General features: G+C 36.0%; 2 protein-coding genes across 2 annotated transcripts in view; both read right to left on the minus strand.

Annotated features, from left to right (window-relative positions):
• LOC114249665 (uncharacterized) overlaps nt 1–5,245 on the minus strand; it is a 36,814-nt gene extending 31,569 nt beyond the window's left edge. The window contains exon 1 of the mRNA XM_089735057.1: nt 5,067–5,245. Coding sequence (XP_089591183.1) covers nt 5,067–5,073 — 7 coding nt within the window. The 5' untranslated portion in view covers nt 5,074–5,245. The remainder of the gene's footprint in view (nt 1–5,066) is intronic.
• A 4,247-nt stretch (nt 5,246–9,492) lies between these two features.
• LOC114240900 (uncharacterized) lies at nt 9,493–25,700 on the minus strand. Its single transcript, XM_089735058.1, has 13 exons — nt 25,196–25,700; nt 22,841–23,167; nt 21,527–21,680; nt 20,053–20,213; nt 19,012–19,129; nt 17,894–18,015; nt 16,946–17,060; nt 14,589–14,771; nt 12,904–13,141; nt 12,586–12,789; nt 11,851–11,990; nt 10,918–11,142; nt 9,493–9,924 (listed from the first exon to the last, which is right to left on the minus strand). Exons 1-13 carry the CDS (start codon nt 25,624–25,626, stop codon nt 9,535–9,537), a joined length of 2,808 nt encoding a protein of 935 aa, XP_089591184.1. The 5' UTR covers nt 25,627–25,700; the 3' UTR covers nt 9,493–9,534.
• Nucleotides 25,701–26,364: the final 664 nt, after the last annotated feature.

Here is a 26,364-nt window from a genome sequence, read left to right on the forward strand (position 1 = left end):
TTAATAAAATTGTTATATTTGTATATATGATGTTTATACTCACTATATACACTAGTATAACTAAGTATATCTTGTTTCCATTGTACAATCCAAATCCTTGTACCTAGGTGTACCTATGTGATCAAAAAGCCGTGCGATTTTACACATTTTATGGAAGTTAAATCAATTGACAATTGCCAAATGACAATCAACTTACCATATTTTTTTTGTCAGGGACATTTCGTTCATAAAATACGGGGAATCCAATTAGATTTTTGAAATACTGTATTTGTGCGACCTTTTTAATTGTTATTAGATATTAATCCCGGTATGATCCGATATTCACATGGTGAAACGCATTTAGAATAATAATTCATTTATTTATCATCACGTCACGTGTTATGGCTTCAAATACGAAATGCGTGAATTGAATCTAATTTAATACATTTGTATTAACAATGAAAGTGAAACTACTGATCACGTATTGCTTTCCATTTTTATTATTATGTTTTATGAAGAGACAAAGAGGAAAATTATACTCTAAATAGCTACAAAGTAATTTCTGTCTATTAGATTATAGATTATATACATAAATTAGTTATAGATAAGCAACTCAAGCACTCAACAAAAATGTTTACGGGCGTCTGCCATTAGATGGCTTCGCTTCAATTACTTTCTCATTGCTTCTGTAGATGGCAGTAACATATTACTTAACCTATATTTTATTATTAATGACGGATTTTGATTAAATTTTCAGAAACCACAAATTGATAAAATTTTATCAATTTGTCTATAACAAATAAAGACTTGTATGATTTATAATTTTTTTATTTTCTGTGTTTAGTTACACAATAATTAAATGCCTTAACTTTAACAACATATAAGTTTAGGGGCATCCGCTACAAGACGTCGCTAGTTTCGATTCAGAAAAAATATTTGTCTTAATGTATCGCAGTTTCAGGGCTCTGTATTAGATGTTTAAAACTCGCTCGCATGAGTAAGTGCCGCCACAAAACAATATTGCCTTCTGAAATTGTTTCTTAACTCTTTGAGCGCGTACCGTCGATAGATCGACTCTCGACTCGGCCAATGTGTATAAAATGGGGAGCGTCACAATAGTGGTAATTTGCGCAGTTTGATTAGGTGTAGGTATTGTAAGTACGAACAAGTCTTAACGCGCGTATGTACCTATTTCAGAAGCTAATAATATTTATAAATATTGAAATAACTGCTTTTTACTACATGCATATGAATATATACATGGTACATACACCAAAATAACATTTTTTTCAATTTTTGTCTGTCTGTCTGTTTGTTCCGACTAATCTCTGAATTGGCTGGACCGATTTTGACGGGATTTTATCTGATAGGTAGCTGATGATATAAGGAGTAACTTAGGCTACTTTTTTTAGACTAGATTCGCCCCGCGGCGTCATCTGCTGTACGACAATATTTCCTTCTGAATTGTTTCTTAACCCTTTGAGCGCGAACCGTCGATAGATAGACTTTCTACTAATGCCTATAAAATGCGGAGCGTCGGAATAGCGGTAATTTGCGCAGTTTGATTAGGTGTAGGTATTGTATGTACGAACATTTCTTAACGCGCGTATGTATAACGTATTTCAGAATTTAATAATATTTATAAATAACGATTTCAAATTATTTTGCTGTAAATTTAGCATAAGTTTTTTTTTTTTTTAAGTTAAAGTATTTTATTAGGTACTTCTTTTGACAAATTGTTTCTTCAAAATAAGTGAAAATAAATTAAGCACTGAGAGGGAGACAGACATCAGACTGTTCTTCTGGACGTTCTTTGATTTGAACTTGATTTGACATTACACGCTAAATATTAAGAAAAATTGCACGCATCACACTCAGTATTATTGAATTTTTGTACATTCCTTTTTTGTATTTTTTTTATTGCCCTTGTAGGCAGACGAGCACACGGCCCACCTGATGGTGAGTGGTTACCGTCGCCCATGGACTTCAGCAATGCCAGGGGCAGAGCCAAGCCGCTGCCTACCGCTTAATACTCTCAACAAGCCTCGTTTGAAGAAGGACATGTCATAGCGCTCGGGAAACACCGTGGAGGAGAGCTCATTCCATAGCCGGATGGTACGTGGCAAAAAAGACCTCTGGAAACGCACTGTGGATGACCGGAGTGGCTCCAGGTAGTATGGATGAACTCTACTCCGGTGGCGGCAGGTGCGATGGTAAAAACGAGATGCCGGTATCATCTCGAACAATTCCTCAGAGCACTCCCCATGGAACATACGGTACAAAATACAAAGGAAACCGAAGTCCATCCGCAGACCCAAAGGTTCCAACCCGTGAGAATGGGATTATCGACAATCCGAACGGCCCTCCTCGTTCCACTGTGTTCGTTAGAAAAATTGGTAGCTTCTAGGGATTTTAAAATCGGCATTATTGCATCGCTTATATTATACACCGTTGTCGTTTAGGAGAGACACGATGTCTTTATTTAAACGCGCATTCATAATCATCATAAAATACAAATTGCTAGAATTAGAAATAGAACCGAATAAACTGAACATAAAAAGGCCATGATCCTAATATACAATAGTATTGACGGCTAGCGACCCGCCCTCGGTTCGTTTCGGAAACATTATTTTTTTTTATTGATAGCCGAGTCTCGCGATGTTACCCGCGGTTATTGTCGCACAGTGGGTGACGCCGCGGGGTGACGCTAGTCTAAAAAAAAGTATCCTAACTTACTCCCTATATCTTCAGCTACCTATCCGTGAAAGTCCCGTCAAAATCGGTCCAGCCATTTCAGAGATTAGCCGGAAGAGACAGAAAGACAAAAATTGAAAAAAAAAAAAATTTTGGTGTATGTACCGTATATATATATTCATATGCATGTAGTAAAAAGCGGTTATTTCAATATTACAAACAGACACTTCAATTTAATTTATGTGTATAGATTATTTTTCTTGGCTTCTGTTTTCTTGGGACCATTTAGAGTTACCGGAGCTCAGACATCATAATATGAATAAGACACACTGCTTACTATATTGTAAGTGGCTAACATTTATAGTGAACGAAGGGTAAAATTCAACTTTCTGAAAGAGAATAAAATATATCGCTTTTATTTACGGTATTCTAAGAGTGTCCGTGGACAGTAGGTATAGGCAAAAACAAACGTCGAAAATTTAATACATTTAAAAAGGCACGTGTTGGAATTTACTAAAAAGCTATAATAAATAAATAGGTATTAATTATATAGAAATTTAACCAATTCAAGATTATAGTTTTCTACATTTTTAGCCATGCAAAATACCTAATTTTAAACTCTCACGTTAAATAAATGCTAAATATCATTATGCAAACAATATGCGTCAAAATTATTTGAAAGTTTTATAGTCACCATACCTTTTACGAATATTTAATCCGAATAAAACTGTATTTTCATATTTTGCGTAATAAAGAAAGTGCGTTGTTAACTTAATTGTTTGTTTACATTGCAATTCGAAATTTGGATTAAGGGAGTTGAAAAAAAAATGAAGAAAAAATATTTTGTAATCTTTTGTAGATTATGACTGAAATCAGAAAAAAATTCTACGTATTATCACTAAAATTGGCTGACGAGATTGGTATTTACACAAAACCCTATTGTCTATTGTTCGGTGGATAATAAAAATGTAATGTATTCATGAATAGGCAAAGACAAAACAGTTTAGTACTTTTTCTCCTTTGTTTATCAATCGATTTCCTATTTAGTTTACTGATGAGCTATCTTGTAATTACCTATACAGTTTTTTTTGGAAGCCGTTAGATTTTTTTCAAACTTCGCAGTAAAAAAATGTCAAAATGATCAACGAAAGAGAAAACGTATAATAAAAATTCATATAAAAACAAAAATGAATCTATATCTAAAGTGCCAGTAAATATGATTGAGTTTCATCCAATATAGGAACATTAGTATTATGAAATTTGATATTATAATTAATGTTGTATAGAATCTCATTACAATTACTATTATATTATGCATATAATTTAAGGCTAGTATCATCTGTGTCTTAAACTCTTAACAAGCATATGTGAATGCAAACACAAAGGTCTAATTGGAAAGCGTTAGTTTAAAAATGACAATCTTGCAAATTACTGTTGAAATTCGTTTTCTTTTAATGACATTCTTAATTAAATTTTAACTGAATAATTGAAATGTTACAGTCATAAATTGTCAACATTGGTACAAGATACGATTTCCTACTGTGTTAAGGATATATAAAGGTATGGTGTATATACAGGTGCAATCATAAACAATTGTTGCAATTATATTAATTTTAATGAACGCAATGGATAGAAAGAGACAACAAACTTTGTGAAAAGAGATGCTTCTCATTCTAGTGTCGGAACCACTCAATCTCTTCCAATGGTTCTCGTAAAAAGCGACTAAGGAATTCACCAGGGTCATTGACCGGTGGTAGGGTGTATTAAGCACGAAAGGGGAGGGTTTTTACGAGAACCATTGGAAGAGATTGAGTGGTTCCGACACTAGAATGAGAAGCACCTCTTTTGACAAAGTTCGTTGTCTCTTTCTATGCATTGCGTTCATTAATATGATTGCAACAATTGTTTATAATTGCACCTGTATATACACCATACCTTTATATACCCTTAACACAGTAGAAAATCGTATCTTGCGAATGCGGATGTTGAGGATTTATGACTGTACCATTTCAATTATTCAGTTAAAATTTAATTGAGAATGTCATACTGCCTATTTTTAATTTAAAAAAAAAATTAAAAAAAAATTAAGTCATGTGAGTACTAGAGAAAACGCGTGTAAAAATGTCTCTTTAAAAACACGTATTCTTGTGTTCCATTATACCGACAAGAGCGTATTGATTAAATTAAAAAAAACCGGACTCAATGATAACTAGAAACAAAATATTAATTTTAGTACATAACTGTTAAGCTTTCACTGTACGAGTACCGTTAATTTTATTAAAGAATTTAAAATTATACACAAATATATCACGAATTTGTGTTCAAATACGTATTTTTTAATAACTATACAATAAATAAATCTTAAAATAAATAACCGAGATAAAGATACTCACCACACATATTCAAATTATCCTCTCGAATAAAAAATCACATACAGTAAACACTAGCGCATCACTAACTCAATACGACTACCGTTGCGAGACTTATTTTTCGTTCTATTCACAGAGTCAAGTTACGAGTCGTCGAAAGTGAGGCTCGCGCGGTGGTTACCAGCAGACTGTTGCGTTTTGAATTTTCCGATCGACGTATCAAAAAATAGTGGAGGCTTAAACCGGTCACTCACATTCGCACGAATACGCAAACCCGCAAGTGTAGGACGACATTTGCAAATGATTATGCAAAGTTTTCGCTGCATTCGTGGTTTTCCAAGCTGTGTCGGTTTTTTAACAGACATCAAAGCGCGCGAACCGCGATCCTTCGCGTAGTCTCCCACACATTCGTGTGACCAGTTGCGCCCAGGATGCGAAGGCAACGGACGTTTCGCTATTTTCATAGATCGTGACGTCTACTATTTAGCGTATCTTCATCAAAAGAAATCCCATAAAAACAGCATGGCTATTAATGATGTCTGGGAAAGAATTCAAAACTCTTTTTCTCTTCAATGTTTTATTGACGAATCAAAAAGGAGGAGAAATTCGTGAGACATTCGTAAACAAGTGTAGGAAGCGCAAACGGGTTCGCAAATTGAGTACCGAACCCATTTGCACAGCCGCTAAGTTTGCGAATGAATGTTTGACGGCGACGGTACATTGTACGAATATTTGCGCGCATGTGAGTGGCCGGCATTATAGCAACGTCTGTTCAAAAACATTACACACTATGGCACTATGTAGTGTTATGCAATGCATTCGGGAACAAAAGCCGTTTTGGCCATTAAGTACATATGTATATTGAAAACTTATTTCAGAAACTGCAAATGAAATATTCGTGAAATCAATAAAAAAAAATGTGGTGGTAAAATAATGTTAATTCAACATATTTGATTGTGTGTATGACTATGCGATACTTTCGGGAACGAAATATTGTTTAGGTATAAATAAACACAAATGGAAAACTTTTTACCAAAACTGCAAATGAGCTATTTGTGGAATCAATTAAAATAAAATAAATGCATGATGGTAAGAACATAAAAGTAATTTTGTTTTTTTATTTTTAAATAATGTTAATTCAAGATATTTCATTGTATGTAACGTTATACGATGCATTCGGGAATGAATAGCGTATAGATATAAACACACATGCAAAACTTATGACAGAAACTGCAAATGAAGTATTCGTAAAATCTAATGAAATAAAAAAAATGGTAAGAAGATAAAAGTAATTTAGTTTTTTATTATTCAATAATGTTAATTCAAGACATTTCATTGTTTTAATCTTAGTTCGCACTTCACAATGACTTATTAACACTTGACGTAAACTTTTAATTAATACTATATTGGAAACAACTTTCAAACAAACGTTAGATTTGTTCACTTGAGTCCCATTGAATTGAAACAAACGAGCCGAATTTGAATTTTAATCGTCTATTCACAAAAAAAGATTTAAATAATTCCCAAATAACGAACCAAATCGCGCTCATCTCGCTGTTTCATTATCAATCTTCACGGTCACACTTTCTCCGTTGATGACATTATGATAATTTTACAGAATAACAACAAAATTACAAATACATACACATAAAAAAAACATATTACATATAGATAAGTATTGTTGCTTCAAACTTAGGCATATAAGCGATATATTATAAGCATTTGCTTTAATTAAAACAAATAGGAATACATTTTAGTGACACCGATGTAGGTAATTGTGAGGTGAACGTTAATTTTAGAAAACGTATCATTTCCTGTCACTTTAATTGTATTGAAGTTATTGTTATTGTATGTTTATTTATATGTATTTTTCATTTTATATTAGATTTTTGTTTTTTTTTAAGCTTTGTTTAGCAGTCATGCTTTAATACCTTTTATATTGTACACTATTCCCCTCTTATAAAACGTATTTCTCTCTGAAAAGGGTTTGCTGGAAGAAAACTTATAAATGAGTTAAGCTCGCCTTTGTACATAGTATTTAGAAATTCTTTAAATCTGTTTTTATTGTATTTTCTTTTTGTGTACAATAAGTATAAATAAAAATAAATAAAATAAAAACGTATTAAATCTTTTAATTAATTTTCTCTGTATAAATTTGCATTCAAAGCGATTCTAGAACACAAATTTGTTATTATATACAATTTAATCAGACTAAGTTTTATCGATTAACGATTTTTATTAAAAATGCGCACACTTAAATTCTTTTTAGAGAACTTGTGTTACAGGTACCAGATAACGGAAATAAATGTAATATTTTTATTATACACATAAATATATTTAATATACATCCATAACCCTGGAAAAGACATTTATATTTATCATACAAATATCTTCCCTTGGCGGGACTCGAACCCGCGACCCCCTTGTGTAGTGACCATGTCACTAACCACTACACCAGACGGCCGTTATTGTATATTGTAATTGTATAGATTGAAGCTATACAATTAATAATTGTATACAAATAATTGCATAGCTTCAAACTATACAATTAATAAAAAAAACACTATATTCATTCATTAAGAAATCCATGTTAAATAACTACACATCTTCGGTGGCTTCGTTGTGTGTGCTTAAGTAAGTAGAATACATTATATTAATCTAACAGATAAAAACATAGCTCACGTCTGTCAGTAAAATAATTTGATATCTATTGCTTGCTTTCCAGTCTCATTCCTATTCGAAACAAGTGTCTTGGCGTATGCAGACATATGCCCCTGCGATATAATTTCTCTCGTCCTTTTGAAAGCGATGTGGAAAGTGGTTCCGGAATTTTTGGACTATGTATCGTTAAAATAGAAAGTTAATTAGTATTATAGTTTTGCAGACGAGTTACGCAGCAAAACAATACATAGTTCTATATTTATATGTGTAATGGTATAGAGGAACATTATGCAAAATTTAATACCCAATTAATAGATATGCTATCGCGCACGGGTAAGCTTTCTGCTTAGGGGCAATCATGAATTCCTTTCGCAGACTCATCACTCAAAATTGGTGACAACAGGCACGTCGTGATATCTGTGGGTTTTATTTGAGAATTACCTATCTCACTTGTTGCAAACCAGATTCTAAATAATAAATCATTTTAATAAAACATTTATAATAAATTTTCATAATACGAGTATGAATTTCGTGCAGGCGTTGAAACTGTGACTTCAGAACCATAAATAAAGTTGTATTTTTAATATGAAATACAAATATACACAGCGCCTTTTTGGAGGGATTACGAGGAACGAATTTGAGTTAACTGTTTTATTTCGTGAATTTAGTATTTCTTTAGGTTTAAAGGCGTAATAAAATAAATGGTTAAATTAACCGTTCAGCATCTGTGAAAATGTACAAATGTCGGAAAATGAAACAAAGCCGATTGACGAGCCTTCTCGAGTTCTTCTAAAAACTCCGCTGAAAAAGTCTCAGTAAATAACCACAATTTTACTGAGAATTTATTTTATCTGATGAGAGGTCATCTCGATTTATTTCATTCTAATAGAATTAAATGTCAAATTTATCTCTTTTCGTTTAATATCGTTTTCCAAATCTAACAGATTACAGGAAGAAAATATAAGACTTGACTTAAAGGTCTAGCGACCGAGCCATCTAATCTTCTAAAAAAAAGCAAAAAAGTCCTAACGTTTATTATTTGGAAGTCTTAATACAGAGAATTACCACGTCATCGCGGATTCTCCCGATTCATTAACGGTGCTTTTAGGTACCTCAAGTACCGGTAACCGTCCTCGCCGAACCCTTCGTCGCAAGCGACGCGAATTAACCCACAGATACCGCCCACTGAGTTTCTCGCCGGATCTTCTCAGTGGGTCGCGTTTTCGATCCGGTGGTAGATTCTGCGAAGCACTGCTCTTGCCAGGGTCAGTGTTAGCAACACCTCCGGCTTGAGCCGTGAGAGCTCACCTACACGCTAGGGTAAAGCTGATATAGCCTCTCAAGGCTATCAGCATAGGTAGGAAAAAAGAAAAAAAGAATTACTCGTACGCTAACAATGTGATATAGCTTATATACTAATAATGTGACAGAGAATGTTATGACGTAGACGAATTTTGACAGATTGACAGTACATATTTATTTAAAATAAAAACAATTGAGTCAAGTACGTTTGTATTTGGGTACTTTTATTGCTGTAAAGGGAATAGATGAACTTTTTATGTTTAATGGACCTGAGCAGGAGTTCCAGTGGCTCCCAAATATCTTTTCTTTTCTATTGCTCGAGGACCTGAGCAGGAGTTCCAGTGGCTCCCAAATATATTTTCTTTTCTATTGCTCGAGGACCTGAGCAGGAGTTCCAGTGGCTCCCAAATATCTTTTCTTTTCTATTGCTCGAACTGTGATTGTATTTAAATCAAAAACATATTTGAAATTAAATAAAACAATTAGGTCGACTATTAAGTTTAATTTTAACTTGCGCTCTTCACGATCATTAGTTCTTCCTAATTCTCACTTTCGATTCTTCTAAAATATCATTAACGACAACCAGAACTTTATGGTTTATTTCTTTCAAGTCATCTTCATCGACTGCATTCTTCTTGATCATTAACAAGGTTTTGATCACCAGACTCTGTCTGTTCGGGTGAATTTTTTTCTCGTCTTGACTCTTCTTTAAAGTGATCTTCAGTAGAGTCAGCCAGTTTTGTACGAACGTTAAGAACTCTATGGTCGTGTTCTGCGTCAGTTGAAATTGTATTAGGACGTGGGTCCAGGGTTGTGACGTCAAAATCGCCACTAGTTTAGTGTCGTTTTTAGTGACAATTGCGTGTTTGAATATCGTACTTAACGTTTTCCAGCCGGCTGATGTTTGAGTTTTTGATTCCTATGAACGAATGTTTGAAATAATTTAAATCGAAAATATAGTAGGTATATACTATACTTTTGAAAAACAATGCAGTGAGCTTTTAATTTTTAATCTTCAAATAGCTTCATTAAAATGTACTTAATTTCAGACGATTGAAACTAATAACAGATCAAAAAGATTTCAAAAGATCTCGTTTGAGAATAGTTTTTATCGAGAGCCATGAAAAGCTTTGTTCAAAATATGCGGCACAATTGAGAATTTTACGTGAAAGGAATCTGAAAAGTGATATAGAGTAGGTATTATTAGGTAGCCTTTTTTTTTAACAACCGCTTTGGTTGTTACTGAGCATCGTTGGTCACGTCAACGATAGAGACAAAGTCGCTGCCGCTGATAGCCCTCGAACCTGAAGTAAAGAGATAAACTATTACAGGACTATTACTAACCGGTGCGCGTTCAAGTTAAAGGTTCGGCGAATGCTGTTGGAAAAGTTATTAAGATGAAGTTATTTGTTAAGGAAATTTATTAATATATTCCTTTTATATATTTATTAATATATACTGTATAAACTATTATATACATGTATGTATGTGCGTATCTATATGTATTAGTGATTGTGAATACATGAATATATATACTTTTTCGTGTATGTATTTGTAACTTAATATAAATTTCATTGCACCTACTACTATTTACTCTGCACTACCTTTGGTTGACCGGTAGAGAATGCCTTAGGCATGAAGTCCGCTAATGTAAATTTTACATGAAGTGTAATAAATAAATAAAAATAAATAAATAATAGTTTAAAAAAACCAACAAAATACGCTTTTATAGAAAATCCAACAAAAAAATAGAAAATAAATTTTCATAAATTTGAATTAAAAATAGTGTACGAAAATATGATTTTATTGTAAAATAGCGTTACCACTTACCATCAGGTGGGCCGTATCCTCGTCTCCCTACAAAGGCAAGAAAGAGAAAAAAAAGCGTTTTAATAAAAATAAATAAACTAACCCTACTGCAGAGCATCAGCTGGACCCTCAGCATCAGAGCTCTGAGCGCGCTCCACTGCTGAGGCTCACACGGCCCAGGCTCGTGCGCCAACGACAACGGTGAGTTAACTCCAGAGTTCAGTACCATATAGACTAATTGCAACAATGAAGCACCGCGCTCATTATTACAGTCCTTCCTTAGAGAATTTATTATAAAATTCGATTCTATTTGTAGTAATGATTTTGGCTGTAAACAAAATACTGTTTGTAAATTTTGTTTATTTATTGGGTAGATGGGAAACGATGATGCCGTGACCCATCTCAAGGCGTGAGGTCGAAGTCCCAGATGTACTACGACTATTTCACTATCGGACATAAAAACATTTTGTAGTCGTCGTGGCCTAACGGATAAGACGTCCGGTGCATTCGTGTTGAGCGATGCACCGGTGTTCGAATCCCGCAGGCGGGTACCAATTTTTCAAATGAAATACGTACTCAACAAATGTTCACGATTGACTTCCACGGTGAAGGAATAACATCGTGTAATAAAAATGAAACCCGCAAAATTATAATTTGCGTAATTACTGGTGGTAGGACCTCTTGTGAGTCCGCGCGGGTGGGTACCACCACCCTGCCTATTTCTGCCGTGAAGCAGTAATGCGTTTCGGTTTGAAGGGTGGGGCAGCCGTTGTAACTATACTGAGACCTTAGAACTTATATCTCAAGGTGGGTGGCGCATTTACGTTGTAGATGTCTATGGGCTTCAGTAACCACTTAACACCAGGTGGGTTGTGAGCACGTCGACCCCTCTAAGCAATAAAAAAAATCAACAGATACTTGGTACATATTTTGATCGTGACTCCCTAAATTAAGCATGTAATTACTATCACGCTTTTACCCTTTAAAACAGAAATGGAATTAGCGAAGATTGAATGTGATAATGAATATACTTTACCTGATAATTGTTCTTGTTGAAGTAATGTACTATGTACGAGAGCAATTGTAGAGACGCGCAAGCAACTTTATCGTCTCTACTGTTTGTAGCTAGTAGAACGCGCGGAAGGAAGCCTTCGCGGTTTACGTACGTTAGTAAAACTGGAAATAGGACTAGGGCTGTTACAATTTGGACAATGTAAGGTGGGAAATGCTTATGTAGTCGTAATGGCCTAAATAAATAAGACTGTTATTCTCGTATCGAGCAATATTTGAAGACATGAGTGGATGAAGGGGATATGATACAGTTTGTTAATTTTGAGACTACGGGCAATAAATTTTTGTTACTTCTACTTTTTCTTCGTACATAACTCCTTCTATCACATGCAATTTCTAAAAATAGAATTTAAGCCCGGAGTTTTAGGGTCTAATATGGTTTATAGGCACATAACACCTTCATTCAATATAAAAACTCAAAAATCTTAAAAACGGTACTTAACCTCTTCATCCACTCACGTCCTCATTTACGTATGACATTATGTACTTTGCATGATAGATTCACGCAAAAATATTCTGGGATATTTATGGGTTGCCATTTCCATTTAACATCGTCTTGACAATAATAAGACGACAAAATTTAATTTATTATTGAATTTTTTTTATATTAAAATCATAAATAAAAAATACGAGCGAAACCGTCTTTAGGAAATAACAAAAACTTTATATACGTATATAGCACTTAAAAAAAATATTCTACCTCGATTATCGTTTTGATTGTTTGCCAACCCTAACAGGTACAGGCACAGTTTCAAGCAAGCGTATTCATAGCGACAGTCGTAGTCGGAATCGTTGTTCGAGTACAGTGCTGAGAGTAGTACTGCTGTTTTAACGCAACCGGTCTGGTCCAGCTCCGAGGGCGGAGCGGACGTGGCGAAGTCCAACAAATAGCAGACATTTGTCTCTGTAAGAGACTTGAGATTTGAGGGGCTGCGATGAAGGCATTACACAAGATATTTTTGCACAAGTTCTTTCAGTCACTGGTCATTTTTAAAATAAGTTATACAATTTTATTTACCTAAACAACACTCATCGATCAAAGCCTTAGATAATACGTCAGGTAACATGGACCAAACGAGATCGGCTATTTCGATACTGCCCTCATTTTCAACGTACATTCGTAGAGCCTTCACACAGTTCTCTACTATTGTAGAGTCTTTGTTATGTACGAGAACGTTCAGTAACAGCTCCGGTAGAGTTGGTTCTGTTGTTAGCTCAGTCGGGAAGCTGTCTTCAATTAATAACCATTGGGATAACTAAAACGTTGAGATGTTTGTAATTAATTTAGGTACGCTTTTTATGTGTGCAACGGAATCTTTGAAAGTAATTTTCGCTGACTGGAAAACGTCCGATTAACCTGGTCATTAATCTGGAGATACCATAGGAGATACTTGAATTCGAATACGTCAAAACGCACTGACATCCTCCTTGACACGTGAGATTCAAATATACTTCAGTGCAAATATCAAACATATTATAATGTCAAGTGTCAAAGTCTAGCTGTCAACTGTCAACGGCGCCATCAAAACTCTGACGTCAGCGACTACAACATCCGCGAATCAAATTCGTATTAATGATACAATATAAGAAAAAACGTTTCATAAAACCTAGAGTCGTTGAACGATCGAGATTCGACCGTAACCATTGATTTCAAGATTTAAATTATTTTTTATGTATTTTTAGGCTATTTACATTTCCAAGAAAACAAAACCTGATTAAAACCGAATATATATTTTTAAATTTAAGCTCAAACCGAATATATATTTATAAATTTAAGCTCGTAAATAGCCACTAAATATAAAGTAAAGAAAATCTGGAGGTAAGTGGGCTTACACGGGCAGTTGCCTCCGTTCTCCCTACTCCTAACGCGAAACAGTAATGCGTTCCGGTTTGAATATATAGTATATAGCTATAAATAAATAGTGGTATATAGCTATAAATTGAGACCTGGAACTCACGTCTCAAGATGGGTGGCGGATATTACGTTGTTGATGTCTACGGACTTAGCCTAACTTAGCACCAGCACGTCCAACCGTCTGAACAATAAAGAAAACCATCGACAAACAGACGAGGAAATTGTACTTAAAACAGAATTAAGCCTACTGTAATATTCATATAGTTTGTTAACTATTTCCACGCTGTATTAATATCTGATATTTTGGACACGTATCGCCATGGCCAGCAGATTCTATTGAGAAACTTGTTGTTCAGGGCAGGGTCAACGGTAAAAGACCTCGTGGACGAAGCCCCATAAGCTGGACCGATCAAGAAAGAACATTACCAAAACCCCACTTAACGACTGCGTGGGCCAACCCTCAATTCGCGAATAACGGGGAATAAGTTTCAAAGCTATAATAATTAAGGACTCCACATGCCACGACTGCTCTGCCATATTCTATCATATTTAATCAAATAAGCCATAACTTTGAATCTGTTTATAGATGAGTCACACTTTGTATGTAACATTGCAAACTTAATCAAAGATCACTTTTGCTGACCGTCTGATTTATGAATTACTGACGTCATCCGTGACATTGAACATTTACTACAGCACTGACAATTTAAAAAAAAAACGCATGGATAAACCGTCAAAGTCATTTTAATTTTATACAGAAGAAAATACTATACTACCCTCCTAAGTTACAAGGACATTGTCAACGATTAAGACCAAACAGACTAGATTTTAATGGTAAAACTACTTACAACATGTAACTTGACATAATCCGGGATCCGGAGAGATGTGAATGCCCAAAGCAATAGAGCCGGGTTGTGGGTGTAATATACTGAAGGATCCGGTTGTAGCATGACAATAAATCTGTCGATAGCTTTTTCTAAATACACCCTTTCCTCGAGGGAATCCAGAGTGCCGTTCGATATTGTTGCCATCTAAAAATATTATGCCTTCAATAATGACCAAAACTATTTTTTTTAGTTAATGGTACTGAAAATATAAGATACACGAAAATTTTATTGTTTCCAGAAATCGCATTCAAACAGATGCGTAAATGTAGATTAACTGTCTTGTTTTTAGATTAATTGTGCAAATTTTTTGTCGTCACTTTATTCGCTATTATTACCAATATGAACAATAATTTGACAATACAACCAATTAAATTTTGTAATGTCTCTTTTTTATGTCAAATACACCCGAGTCTGCCTATTTAGATTCCGCATTCAGTAGATCGCGATTCCGATCCGGTGGTAAATTCACTCGCGAAACAGCTACCCCTTGGACTGGTAGGTCTCCTTCGGAGGCGGGCAGCTGTTAGCAAACCTCACCCCATCTGGCGGAGCCCCTGCTCGCTATCTGGCCTTAGGGCGACCAGTAATCGCCCCGTCCCAAAAATAGAACCCGACTCTGTCTTTAATGTCCAGAAATAAAGGGATAAATGCCAAGTCAAATTTGATAGTGACCATTTTATTAAAGTTTAAATAGGTGATAGAAAGTATTGTAAGCCCCCTCGGATTGGTGCTACTTTGGCGGGTAGCCATCATAGAACACAAGATATTTGACAGGTGCCCGAATCTCGCTTACGACATTTACAAAATAAGCCTGCTTACAAGTTCCGAACAACATTCGAACCGTCGGTCTACTTAGCAATAACACCCGCCCAGTTGAATATTTTTCTTTTGTGGTTATTGTTAATACCATACTGCTTACTAGGCTGCACTAAAAGTATCGGGAATGGAATATTTCCACTGTTCCTGTCATATTAAAATCTTTTTAATTGAAAACTCCTTGGTTTTAAAAATCGAATACCTTTTATTTATTTAAAAAAAGATTCTCGGTCTTGTCACGAGGTTTTGTCAAACTTGTTTAATCGTTGAGAAAATGGAATTGACTCGAGAAAATTCAAGAGCGATGATTTATTATGACTTTCGAGGTGGTTTAACACAAAAACAGTGTGTTGACCGGATGATTTCTGCATTTGGTGATGAAGCCCCATCCAAAACCACAATTTATCGCTGGTTTGCTGAGTTTCAACGTGGACGTGTCAAGCTCAGTGATGATCCCCGTCAAGGTCGTCCAAAAACTGCAGTCACCCAAGAAAACGTTGATGCTGTGCGTAAGCTGATTGAGGAAGATCGACATGTGACATACCGCGAAATTCAGGCAACTTTAGACATTGGCATGAGTCAAATACAAATAATCTTGCATGAACAATTAGGTGTAAAAAAGTTGTTTTCCCGATGGATACCGCATTCGCTCTGTGAAGAGCAAAAAGCGGCTCGCGTTACTTGGTGCGTCAGAACTCTCGAAAGATTCCACGCAGGATCCTCAAATGCTGTATACAACATTGTATCAGGTGACGAATCCTGGATGTACGCACAACGAACGTACCCGAAACAAAAAACCAGTCACGAGTTTGGGTGTTCGAAAATGAGTTAAAGCCAAAAAAAAAAGTTCGTTCAAGGAGTGTTGCAAAAAAAAATGGTGGCCACGTTTGTCTCCAAAACCGGCCATGTTAAGACTATTCTTCTTGAGGGCCAAAGAACGGTTAATGCAGAATGGTATGCTAGCATTTGTTTGCCACAGGTTGTTTCTGAACTCCGTAAAGAGAACTGCAACCGCCGCATCATCCTCCATCACGACAATGCGAGTTCTCACACCGCGCACAGAACAAAAGAGTTTTTAGAGCAAGAAAACATAGAATTATTAGATCATCCGCCGTACAGCCCCGACCTAAGCCCTAATGATTTCTATACTTTCCCTAAAATAAAGAATAAATTGCGTGGACAGAGATTTCCATCACCTGAAGAAGCTGTGGACGCCTACAAAACGGCCATTTTGGAGACCCCAACTTCCGGATGGAATGGTTGCTTCAATGATTAGTTCCATCGTATGGAAAAATGTGTCAAATTTCGCGGAGAATACTTCGAAAAGCAATAAATACATTTTTAAATAGTAACGTTGTGTCACTTCGTTAATTCCCGAAATTTTCAGTGCCGCCCTCGTATTTCTGCTATGAACCAGTCATAGATTCCGGCTTGAAGGATGGCACAGCCATTATAAAATACAAATTATAATATTAAAAGTTTAAAAAAATTGATATGTTTACAGCAAAAACAAGCCATAACGCTTTTATGATGTGCGGAGGCGGCTTGAAGCCTTTAGGCAGACGGAGCACGTGTTCAACTAGGTACGGCAGTAGGGGAGCTGTGGCTTCTCCTGGACTGGAAAAAAATATTGACGCTTGAAAGGCAAACGTGACTAAACGACAATAACTGCTTTGTACATAAATGATAGGCAATAACCATATTCGATGCGCAAAAAAAAATTATTTCTAGGTCTATTAACATCATTTCAATCCTACAGCTAGATTCTTTAAAATTGTTTTTTTTCAGGTATTTCAACTTTAAATTAGTCTACTGTAAAGTTCACGCATTGTCGCTTAGTTACGTTTGCCTTTCAAGCGTCGATATGTAGTCAAAAAAACTTCAAATTATGGTAGGGCGTCTAATGGTGGTAGCGCGTATTAAGCCCCCCGGTATGTACTACCACCACCCTGCCTATCCCTGTCGTGAAGCAGTGATGCTTCTCGGTTTGAAGGGTGGGGCAGCTCCTAGACTGTAAAAACTGAGACTTATAACTCATGTCTCAAAGTGGTTGTCAACGTTTAACTTGTTGATGTGTATGGGTACCGGTTACCGCTCAGCACCAAGTGGGTGACCATGACCACCGTGAGGTCTTCCGCCCATCTTAGCAATTAAAAAAAAACTTTTGAATACATTGAATTTTTGATGTCTGTTTCTTTATAATTCGTCTAGCCTATCCACAGTTGTTCCACAACACTGTCGGAAATAAGCCAAGCATCAAAATTTTAACGTCACATATTGCGCGGGCATAGTTCCAACACGTGTGTATATTCATTTTATGTGCCAATTATAGAAAATTGTCCTTTTTAGTCATAGCCATTAGATTTAACGAATTGTAGTTTTTTTGTCAAAACAAAACATTTTTTGCGTTTTTGAATGCTGTGAATGAATAAGGAAATTGGGTTTGATACTTTTCTGAAGACTGGCAGTAGAAGTAGATGTATATAAGTAGACTGTAAGGTTGACACTTCTGTAATTGAGCTCCGATATTATGAGGCTTTTCTATGCCGTATTGTAGCTCTACTAGACTCATCTGAAAATAGTTGATCGCATATAAATAATGCTTCGTTGTTCTGGCATTGTAATTAGGATCCCCGTGTCTTTTGTTGATCTAAGTGTAATTCGACCGTAGATGAGATAGATACATAATTAGTTAGTAAATTTTTAATTGGAACAAGGATTTGGCACTTTGTGGATATTTTCATCTGGAAAATATTTTGTTCGGACACAACATTTTTATATCTTCTCTGTCTTCTTTGAAGAAAAAATATACTGTATAGTCAAAGAGAAAAGTCCTTAAAATATTGCCTTTTCTTTACTATAATATTATATATAGGTACTAATATTAATTCCAGTCCATCAGCATCCAAGAGCTTTAAGAAGACTCTTATATTCATATTATGCATACTAATTTTTTTCCTACCTATGCTGATAGCCTTGAGAGGCTATTTCAGCTTCACCCTAATATGTAGGTGAGCTCACGGGGCTCAAGCCGGAGTGTTGCTAACACTGGCCCTATCAAGAGCCGTGCTTCGCAGAATCTACCACCGGATCGGAAACGCGACCCACTGAGAACATCCGGCGAGTAGCTCAGTGGGCTGTGTCTGTGGGTTAATTCACTTGTCGAGCCCTTCGTTGCAAGCGACGGGTTCGACGGGGACGGTGACCGGTGCATACTATACGATTTAACTTAAACAAAGAACAATAAATTACTGTAATACACAGCCAATCTTCAATGTAAGTTTATTACCAAAGAAAACGGTAAATTTGACTGCAAGTTAACAAGGCACGGGTATTTGTAAGACGATAAAAGTATCAGGATATTTTAGTAAATCTTATCTAATTGTACGAATGTATTAGGTTAGTAATATTTTATGTGGGTACGTTAGAGATAATTTGGGAAGAGCGGGGAAGGCTGCGGTTTGTACTGTTTTTAAGGTATAATGATTATAACCCGAAACATAGACAAACAAATAAAAGAAAAACAAAGAATCGTTAATGAGTAATGGAATGATTTGTTCGAACTCACATGTATATCTTTGGCACATGGCCCGTTCTGACTCTCAATATTCAGATATTTATCAGACAATACTTTCAGCATCTCGCTTAGTATAAGAGTGCTTACTTTGCGCACTAAGGCGTCGTTTCTGAAATGATAAAACTGAGATTGTGATAGCGCCCTCAAAATCCAGAGTAGGTAAATCCAGATTAGAGACTAGCTCAAATTTTTTTTATTGCCTTTGTAGCCAGACGAGCATACGGCCCACCTGATAGTGAGTGGTTGCCCATGGACTTCAGCAATGCTAAAGGCAGAGCCAAGCCGCTACCTACCTTTTAATACTCTCCACAAGTCTTGTTTGAAGAAGGACATGTCATAGCGCTCGGGAAGCACCGTGGAGGGGAGCTCATTCAAAAGCCGGATGATACGTGGCAAAAAAGATCTCTGGAAACGCGCTTTGGAGAACCGCAGTGGCTCCAGGTAGTATGGATGAACTCTACTGTGGTTGCGGGCGGTACGATGGTAGAAATCCCCACTCATTTTATATTTAACTTTCTGTTTTATTTATTGATCACAGATCGACAGATGGCAGTTCATAGTCTTTAGTCACGAGAACTAAAACGTAAACGTAGCTGCGACTTTGAATCATGCCTCAAATTAACCCTAAGGAACTGCAGGTTAGTCCGCTCGGGTAGGTATCACCGACCTACCTATTCCTGCCGTGAAGCAGTAATGCGTTTCGGTTTGAAGGGTGGGGCAGCCGTTGCACTATAAAAACTGAGACCTTAGAACTAATATCTCAAGGTAGGTGGCGGGATCTACCTTGTGATATTGATATCTATGGGCTCCGGTGGCCACTTAACATCAGGTGGACCGTGAGCTCGTCCACCCACCGAAGCAATAAAGACAAAAAAAAACTTCTTTAATACGATGCCATCTATTCATCGTAAAAATAATTTGGGAATACGAGTCAAGTATGGCGGACATGTTGACAACACAAATGTCATACTTCTTACCTAGGTATATAGACAGGGAGTCCTCAACTAAATTAATGTACTAATTGAATCATACCTATCTATTTGAACTTTGGGTAGCATAATTAAATATCCTTTCGTGAATAGCATGTCGCAGAAATCGGACAAAGATTCGCTGTTTTTACTCTCATAGAAATAGTTTAGAAGAAATTTCAGGAATACGCTGTACTCTTCGGTGGACAATTGATTTAGATGGTCCTAGAAGTGATCAATTATTAAATTAGATTTTTATAAAATACGAAAGGTTTTATTTAAATTTTTATAGAAATAGAATTCTTAACACGTTTTTTTTAAGACCAGATCAAAACTTATAATATAATAAATATTTTTTGTAAAATCGGTCACATTATATCGTTTTATCATTACTAGAGGTCCCGCAGTAGTTGAAATTCGACTATAATTAATGGAAATTGTATGTTTGTACACTATTATGATTGTATTTTATACTTCTATAATCACAAATTTCGCCAAGACTACACTATAAAAAATATTAACAAAGACAAACAATATTTAATCTCAATTTGACAACAGACGTCAAGAACAAAAGTTTGACAATAAATAGTATGCATGCGTGTGTGCGTCAAATACATGGTATGTAGTGTGTGTAATGTTTTCTTTATTGATTTAATGTATCTTTTATGTATTATTCTAAAAAAATATTAGCATTGTGCACTTCTTCTCTATATTCTCTATAAGTGTGGAAAATTTCATACTCCTCCTTCCGCGCAATTTTCGTAAAAAGGGATACAAAGTTTTTGCTTCACGTATTAATTTAAAGATTATTTAAAGATTCATTTTAAAATGTCTTTCTGTGGTCACGGAATACTATTTTGTTTTCTATCAAGAACTTGCTTACATGTGGTATTTGCACGGTGAGTTGAAAACATCAGTGACGCGTCATGGATGAGATGTTTGATGAAGAGAACGGGCTAATCCATCTGGTATGTATGTATTATAACGATTCATCAACGTCTTGTGTCCCTGAATTTGGTGGCGTCTATGAGTGACGGTAACCGTTATTATTAAATAGTATCGACATGGCCGTCTGCCATTCAAAAATAATAGTACACCCAATAAGAAAATGTATTTATTGACACACTTTCTTATTGGATATACTATTTTTGGTAGATGGTAGTACTTCTTGAGTCCGCACGGGTAGGTACCACCACCCCACCTATTTCTGCCGTGAAGCAGTAATGCGTGATTTGAAGGGTGGGGCAGCCGTTGTAACTATACTTGAGACCTTCGAACTTTATCTCAAGGTGGGTGGCGCATTTACGTTGTAGTTGTCTGTGGGCTCCAGTAACCACTTAACATCAGGTGGGCCGTGAACTCGTTCATCCATCTAAGCAATAAAAAAAAATCGTTCACTCATCTATGTAAAAAAAATATTAGTAGAGTATTTAGACATGAGCTCACAGCCCGCCTACTTTTAAACAATTATTAACAATAAGCGATCTGTGAGCTCATCTACCCCAATAAATATTCAACTGATATATACGGAAGCGTACCTTTGTGAAGGCAACAAGTTCAGACAAGACTAGCACAGCATTATCCCACATTTCCATTGCGCTCTGTTTTAATGAGTTCAACTCTTGCTCATCTGTTAGTATGGTTTGTACGAAATTCGTCTTTGGACTTCCATTACATAGAGGTTTTTGAAGTCTAAAAATATATGTAAATTTTGTTACTGGTGGTAGGACCTCTGGTGAGTCCGCGCGGGTAGTTACCACCACACCGCCTATTTCTGCCGTGAAGCAGTAATGCGTTTCGGTTTGAAGGGTGGGGCAGCCATTGTGACTATACTTGAGATTTTAGAACTTATATCTCAAGGTGGGTGGCGCATTTACGTTGTGGATGTCTATGGGCTCCAGTAACCGTTTAACACCAGGTGGACTGTGAGCTCGTCGACCCATTTAAGCAATAAAAAAAAGCTAATCTGAACATCGTTCATTAGAGACGATTCAAGCTTGTGTTTGAAGAGGAGTACTCTCTAAGGCGGGTCTCCTAATTAAGTGAATTTAAATTAGTTACACAGGAAGACAAAAAATTGCGAAGAAAGACCGCTTTGAGGTGGCTTCGTAGAATTCTTGGGATCAACATTTCGAGCAGTGTTAAGTGAGGGAGTCATATGGAAAGTTAAGCCAAGCTAACTTCTGAAATGTTGGGAGTCTTTAAAAGAATGAAGCGGTACTTCAATCTTGGACAAATGCTTTACACAAGTGGACAAAAGCTTGGTCTACTTCCTTTTGAATCTGTACAGAAGTGGGCTTTTGGGGTTCCGCGGTGATTCCAGGGCGCTATGCCATGTCCTTTTTCTAACGAGGCTTGAGGGGAATCCTCAGCAGTAGGCAGCAGTTTGGCTGCCCTTGGCATTACCCTTATCCGCAAGCAACGCTAAGCACTTATCATAAGGTTTTTCTTACAGGAGCATCATATACCGCACATACGGTGCTGTAACATCACTTGTGCAAATTATGTAATTTTTCAGGAGAAGCGTTGGAAAACTCAACATCTTAATGCAAATAAATAGTTCTTCGCGACTAAATAAATAAAATGATAATATTTAAACTACAACTTTAAACGTTATTATTAAAATTAAACATCTCACTAATAACTATTAAAAAGTGGATTTTCTCAAACTCAGTTCGGTTTTAACAAGAATCTCATAAGTAACACTATAGCTCTGTATGTGCGATATGTTCTCGTATGCATTTACGGGCGGAAACGTATTTTATTCATACGTATAGATTTGCATCCTTAAAGTTTTCGCTGTAGTATGTTCATGAAAATGTGTTTATATAATTATGACTACGCGAACTCACCTTAAAACATCTAAACCGAGCTGACACAAAACAACGTAGAACATTCCAGAAAGTCCATTATCGATCAACAAAGAGCGATTCAAACACTCTATTAAAATTTGAAACCACTTCTTTAAAACCTCGCCTAGTATTATCGCGGTAGAACTCTTTATAATAATGTCCTCTGGTTGGTAGGAGATTAGGGCATGCAGCACTAAAGCGCTGGATAAGATGCTGTTTGGGTTTGAACTGATGTGGGTAAGTAAAGCGTTAAAACAAGCTAAGAGCTGGACAAGACTGTAAGCGCTTTGATGAGATAGAGGGGCTGCGGTCTTGTTTTGTGTAATTCTGTAAAGAAAAATAATACTCTAAAAACACAGCTGAAAAATAATACTCTAAGGAAACGTAATGAAATTCAACCTAAATATTAATTTACTTTGAGTTAAAAAAAATTGCTGGTGTTAGATGGAAAAACTACCATCCACATTGTTCTATATTTAAGAGTATACTCTTAAATATAGAACAATGTGGATGGTAGTTTTTCCCTATAGGGTAACCCTATAGGGTTAGAGCACATGATTATGTTGGACGACGTTTGACAGCTTTATAGCTGTATAGAATTGAGAATTCAATCTTATATCTTGAGATGAGTAGTGTTATTCAAATTGTGGTGTGTGTGACCACGAGTTCTGGTCAACGCTTCATCAGATAGGCTATGATCAGTCCGATACTTAACTATATAATTATTAATAATAATAACTAGTCGTATTTCTTTCTCGAATTCTGCAGATACGGGGATCTGTGATTGTGTGTTAAAATACGTACTCAACAAATGTTCACGATTGACTTGCGCGGTGAAGGAATAACACCGTGTAATAAAAATCAAACCCCCAAAATTATAATTTGCTTAATTACTGGTGGTAGGACCTCTTGTCAGTCCGCACGGGTAGATACCACCACCCTGCCTATTTCTGCCGTAAAGCAGTAATGCGTTTCAGTTTGAAGGGTGGGGCAGCCGTTGTAACTATACTTGAGACCTTAGAACTTATATCTCAAGGTGGGTGGAGCAGTTACGTTGTAGATGTCTATGGGCTTCAGTAACCACTTAACACCAGGTGGGCTATGAGCTCGGCCAATATCTAAGCAATAAAAAAAACTTTTATGAGTACGATTATGTAAGAGACGGGGCTGCCATCTTAACTTAACTGTTACTAAACAGAATAAGTATGATTTTATGCACATTCAATTGTTATAGTGGACAATTGAGTCGTCTATTATCAAAGGTGGCAATCTGTGCATTTGGACAAAAAAATGTTATTGATATGTCAATACAGATTGATTTGAATATAATCGTCTCCTTCAAAGAATACGGTTCAAAACCTGCATTAAATAAAGGTTAATAGTTAACCTGTTATTTATCTAAGATGTCGTTCAGAAGAGTTTTGTGACTGCCAATGGAATACAAAGTCAATAATTCGTTTTTCTGATTTACCAATAATTGTCCAAAAGTCACATTGCCGGCTTTGATAATAGTCGACTCAATTGAAGTATTTTCTCGTTTCTCTCTAAACAGCGGGTAAGTATAACTAACTCCTAGAAATAAATATTCCAGAATATATGTTTATGAATAAATTTTAAAGTAGTTTTATTTATTGTGCGTTTTAACTGACCCCGATCCTTAGTAAACCTTACATGAAAAAAGGAATTTTGCGAGTACTTTTTTAGAACTTTATTTGGTTTTATTAATTGCTAGCTGACCTAATAGATGACCCGTCCAATTAATTATTTTCTCCATTTGAACCTCATTTCTGCTATACCTACCTAATTAATATTAAGAATTCGCAAATCGATCCAGGCATTCTTAAGTGATGCAATTACCAACGGACAGTGTTTCACTGCTATTAATACAGATTGCGTAATATTACATTATTTCATACTTCTAATTGCATATTGTATATAACATCAGAATCTGTCCCATAGAGAAAATTAAATGACTACTTTATGACAGAAACAAGGAAAACGGCGTTGGTGTCAGCCTCACAATATGCGGGGTTGGCACAATAAGGAGGCTTGTAATTATTTTTCGACTAAATCGCTATTACTAAGCCAATGTTTTTTTTTTTTTTACTTTTTATTGCCCTTGTAGGTAGACGAGCATACGGCCCACCTGATGGTGAGTAGTTACCGTCGTCCATGGACTTCAGCAATGTCAGGGGCAGAGCCGAGCCGCTGCCTACCGCGGTCAGGCAGTAGGGGGTCAGTCGACACGAGGTAAGGCAGTTCGCGGCGCGCTGCTCTAAAGCGCCGATTATTTAGATACTCCTCAAAGGGGTAGGACATACTTAGTATCTCAAAAGTAAATTAAAAAACACATACCCATTGAGTAAATCGTCAAGAAAGTTAAGACAAGAATCAACGGCTGGCTTGAGTCCAATGCTGGCGTAATGCGCCAAGTTCCTCACTACAGCGGACATGGCGTGAGCGGCGTGTTCCTCCGAAAAAAATCTATTAGTGGTCCACAATAAGCGAATACAGTTCAAAATTGAAACAAACAAATCAAAATCTAAGTTTGATGTAGCTTCGCACAGGAAAACTGTTATGTCGTTTTCCAATAAATATTCAATCATTCGCGCCCTTTCCATGGATGTTTTGTTGTAACGAGCTATGACGTCAGCGATGCATACGCAAGCTTTTTTCTGTGCAAGTACATCGCGACACGTCAGCAGTCGTTTAATATCTGATAATGCGTTTTGCTTCCCACTTGGATTATAATTTCTATTAAAATTACTATTAACAAGACTATACATTTTGTTTAGCCAAAAATTTCTCAACTACTGAATTCAAAATTTGAAAACAGAACTTGAACAGAAATTGGAACATTTCCGCGGAATTACAATTTTTTTTGGATGAAATATTGCTTAAGGTCAATGCTTTTGCAAATTTACCAGGACGGGTAGATGAATTAAATGGCTCAATGGATGAATGGATGAAATGGATGAATTAAATGGCTTATTGAGTTTTCAAGATAGGTATTCTGAATATTCAGTGGCGGAAGAGATGCCTTCCATGTGAAACGCAAAATGCTATACCCCGGCTTGCCTTAATTTTGTTCAATATCGTTCGGACGCAATTTGTTGATAGACAGGTGGTTTGAACCAGTTCAGCTCCGTTATGCATCAGCTATCTAATCATATAATTAAGTCATAACTATGTATCTATATCTAATACTTATACCTACACCTACTAGGTACCTACTATAAAAACGATTTAAAACTGTTAAGATCTTTTAGTTAGCAATTGACTGAATGACATGAATAGGGGGCGTAGTTATGCTGTTAGTGATACCTGTTAATAAAGTATTTTTATTTTGAGGTAAATAAGAGTAATCAATTCCAGTAAAATTTATCTAATTTTGACAGAATCAATAATTCCTTTAATTTTAAAAATAATTTAGGAAATATCATGCTAATATGCGTCTAATCTATGGCTGTAGTCTTTTTTTTTATTTTTTTTTATTGCTTAGATGTGTGGCCGAGCTCACAGCC

This window comes from Bombyx mandarina, chromosome 19 (assembly GCF_030267445.1).
Source record: "Bombyx mandarina strain Sakado chromosome 19, ASM3026744v2".
Taxonomy (NCBI): Eukaryota; Metazoa; Arthropoda; class Insecta; order Lepidoptera; family Bombycidae; genus Bombyx; species Bombyx mandarina.

Bases quoted from the DNA above. Each gene is read 5' to 3' on its own strand.
- LOC114240900 (XM_089735058.1), bottom strand. From the start codon at position 25,626: ATGTATAGTCTTGTTAATAGTAATTTTAATAGAAATTATAATCCAAGT. The intron at 20,214-21,526 runs GTACGCTTCCGT...GATCACTTCTAG, and splicing joins AACTTGTTGCCTTCACAAAG to GACCATCTAAATCAATTGTC. The intron at 18,016-19,011 runs GTGAGTTCGAAC...AACTATTTTCAG, and splicing joins CATGTGCCAAAGATATACAT to ATGAGTCTAGTAGAGCTACA.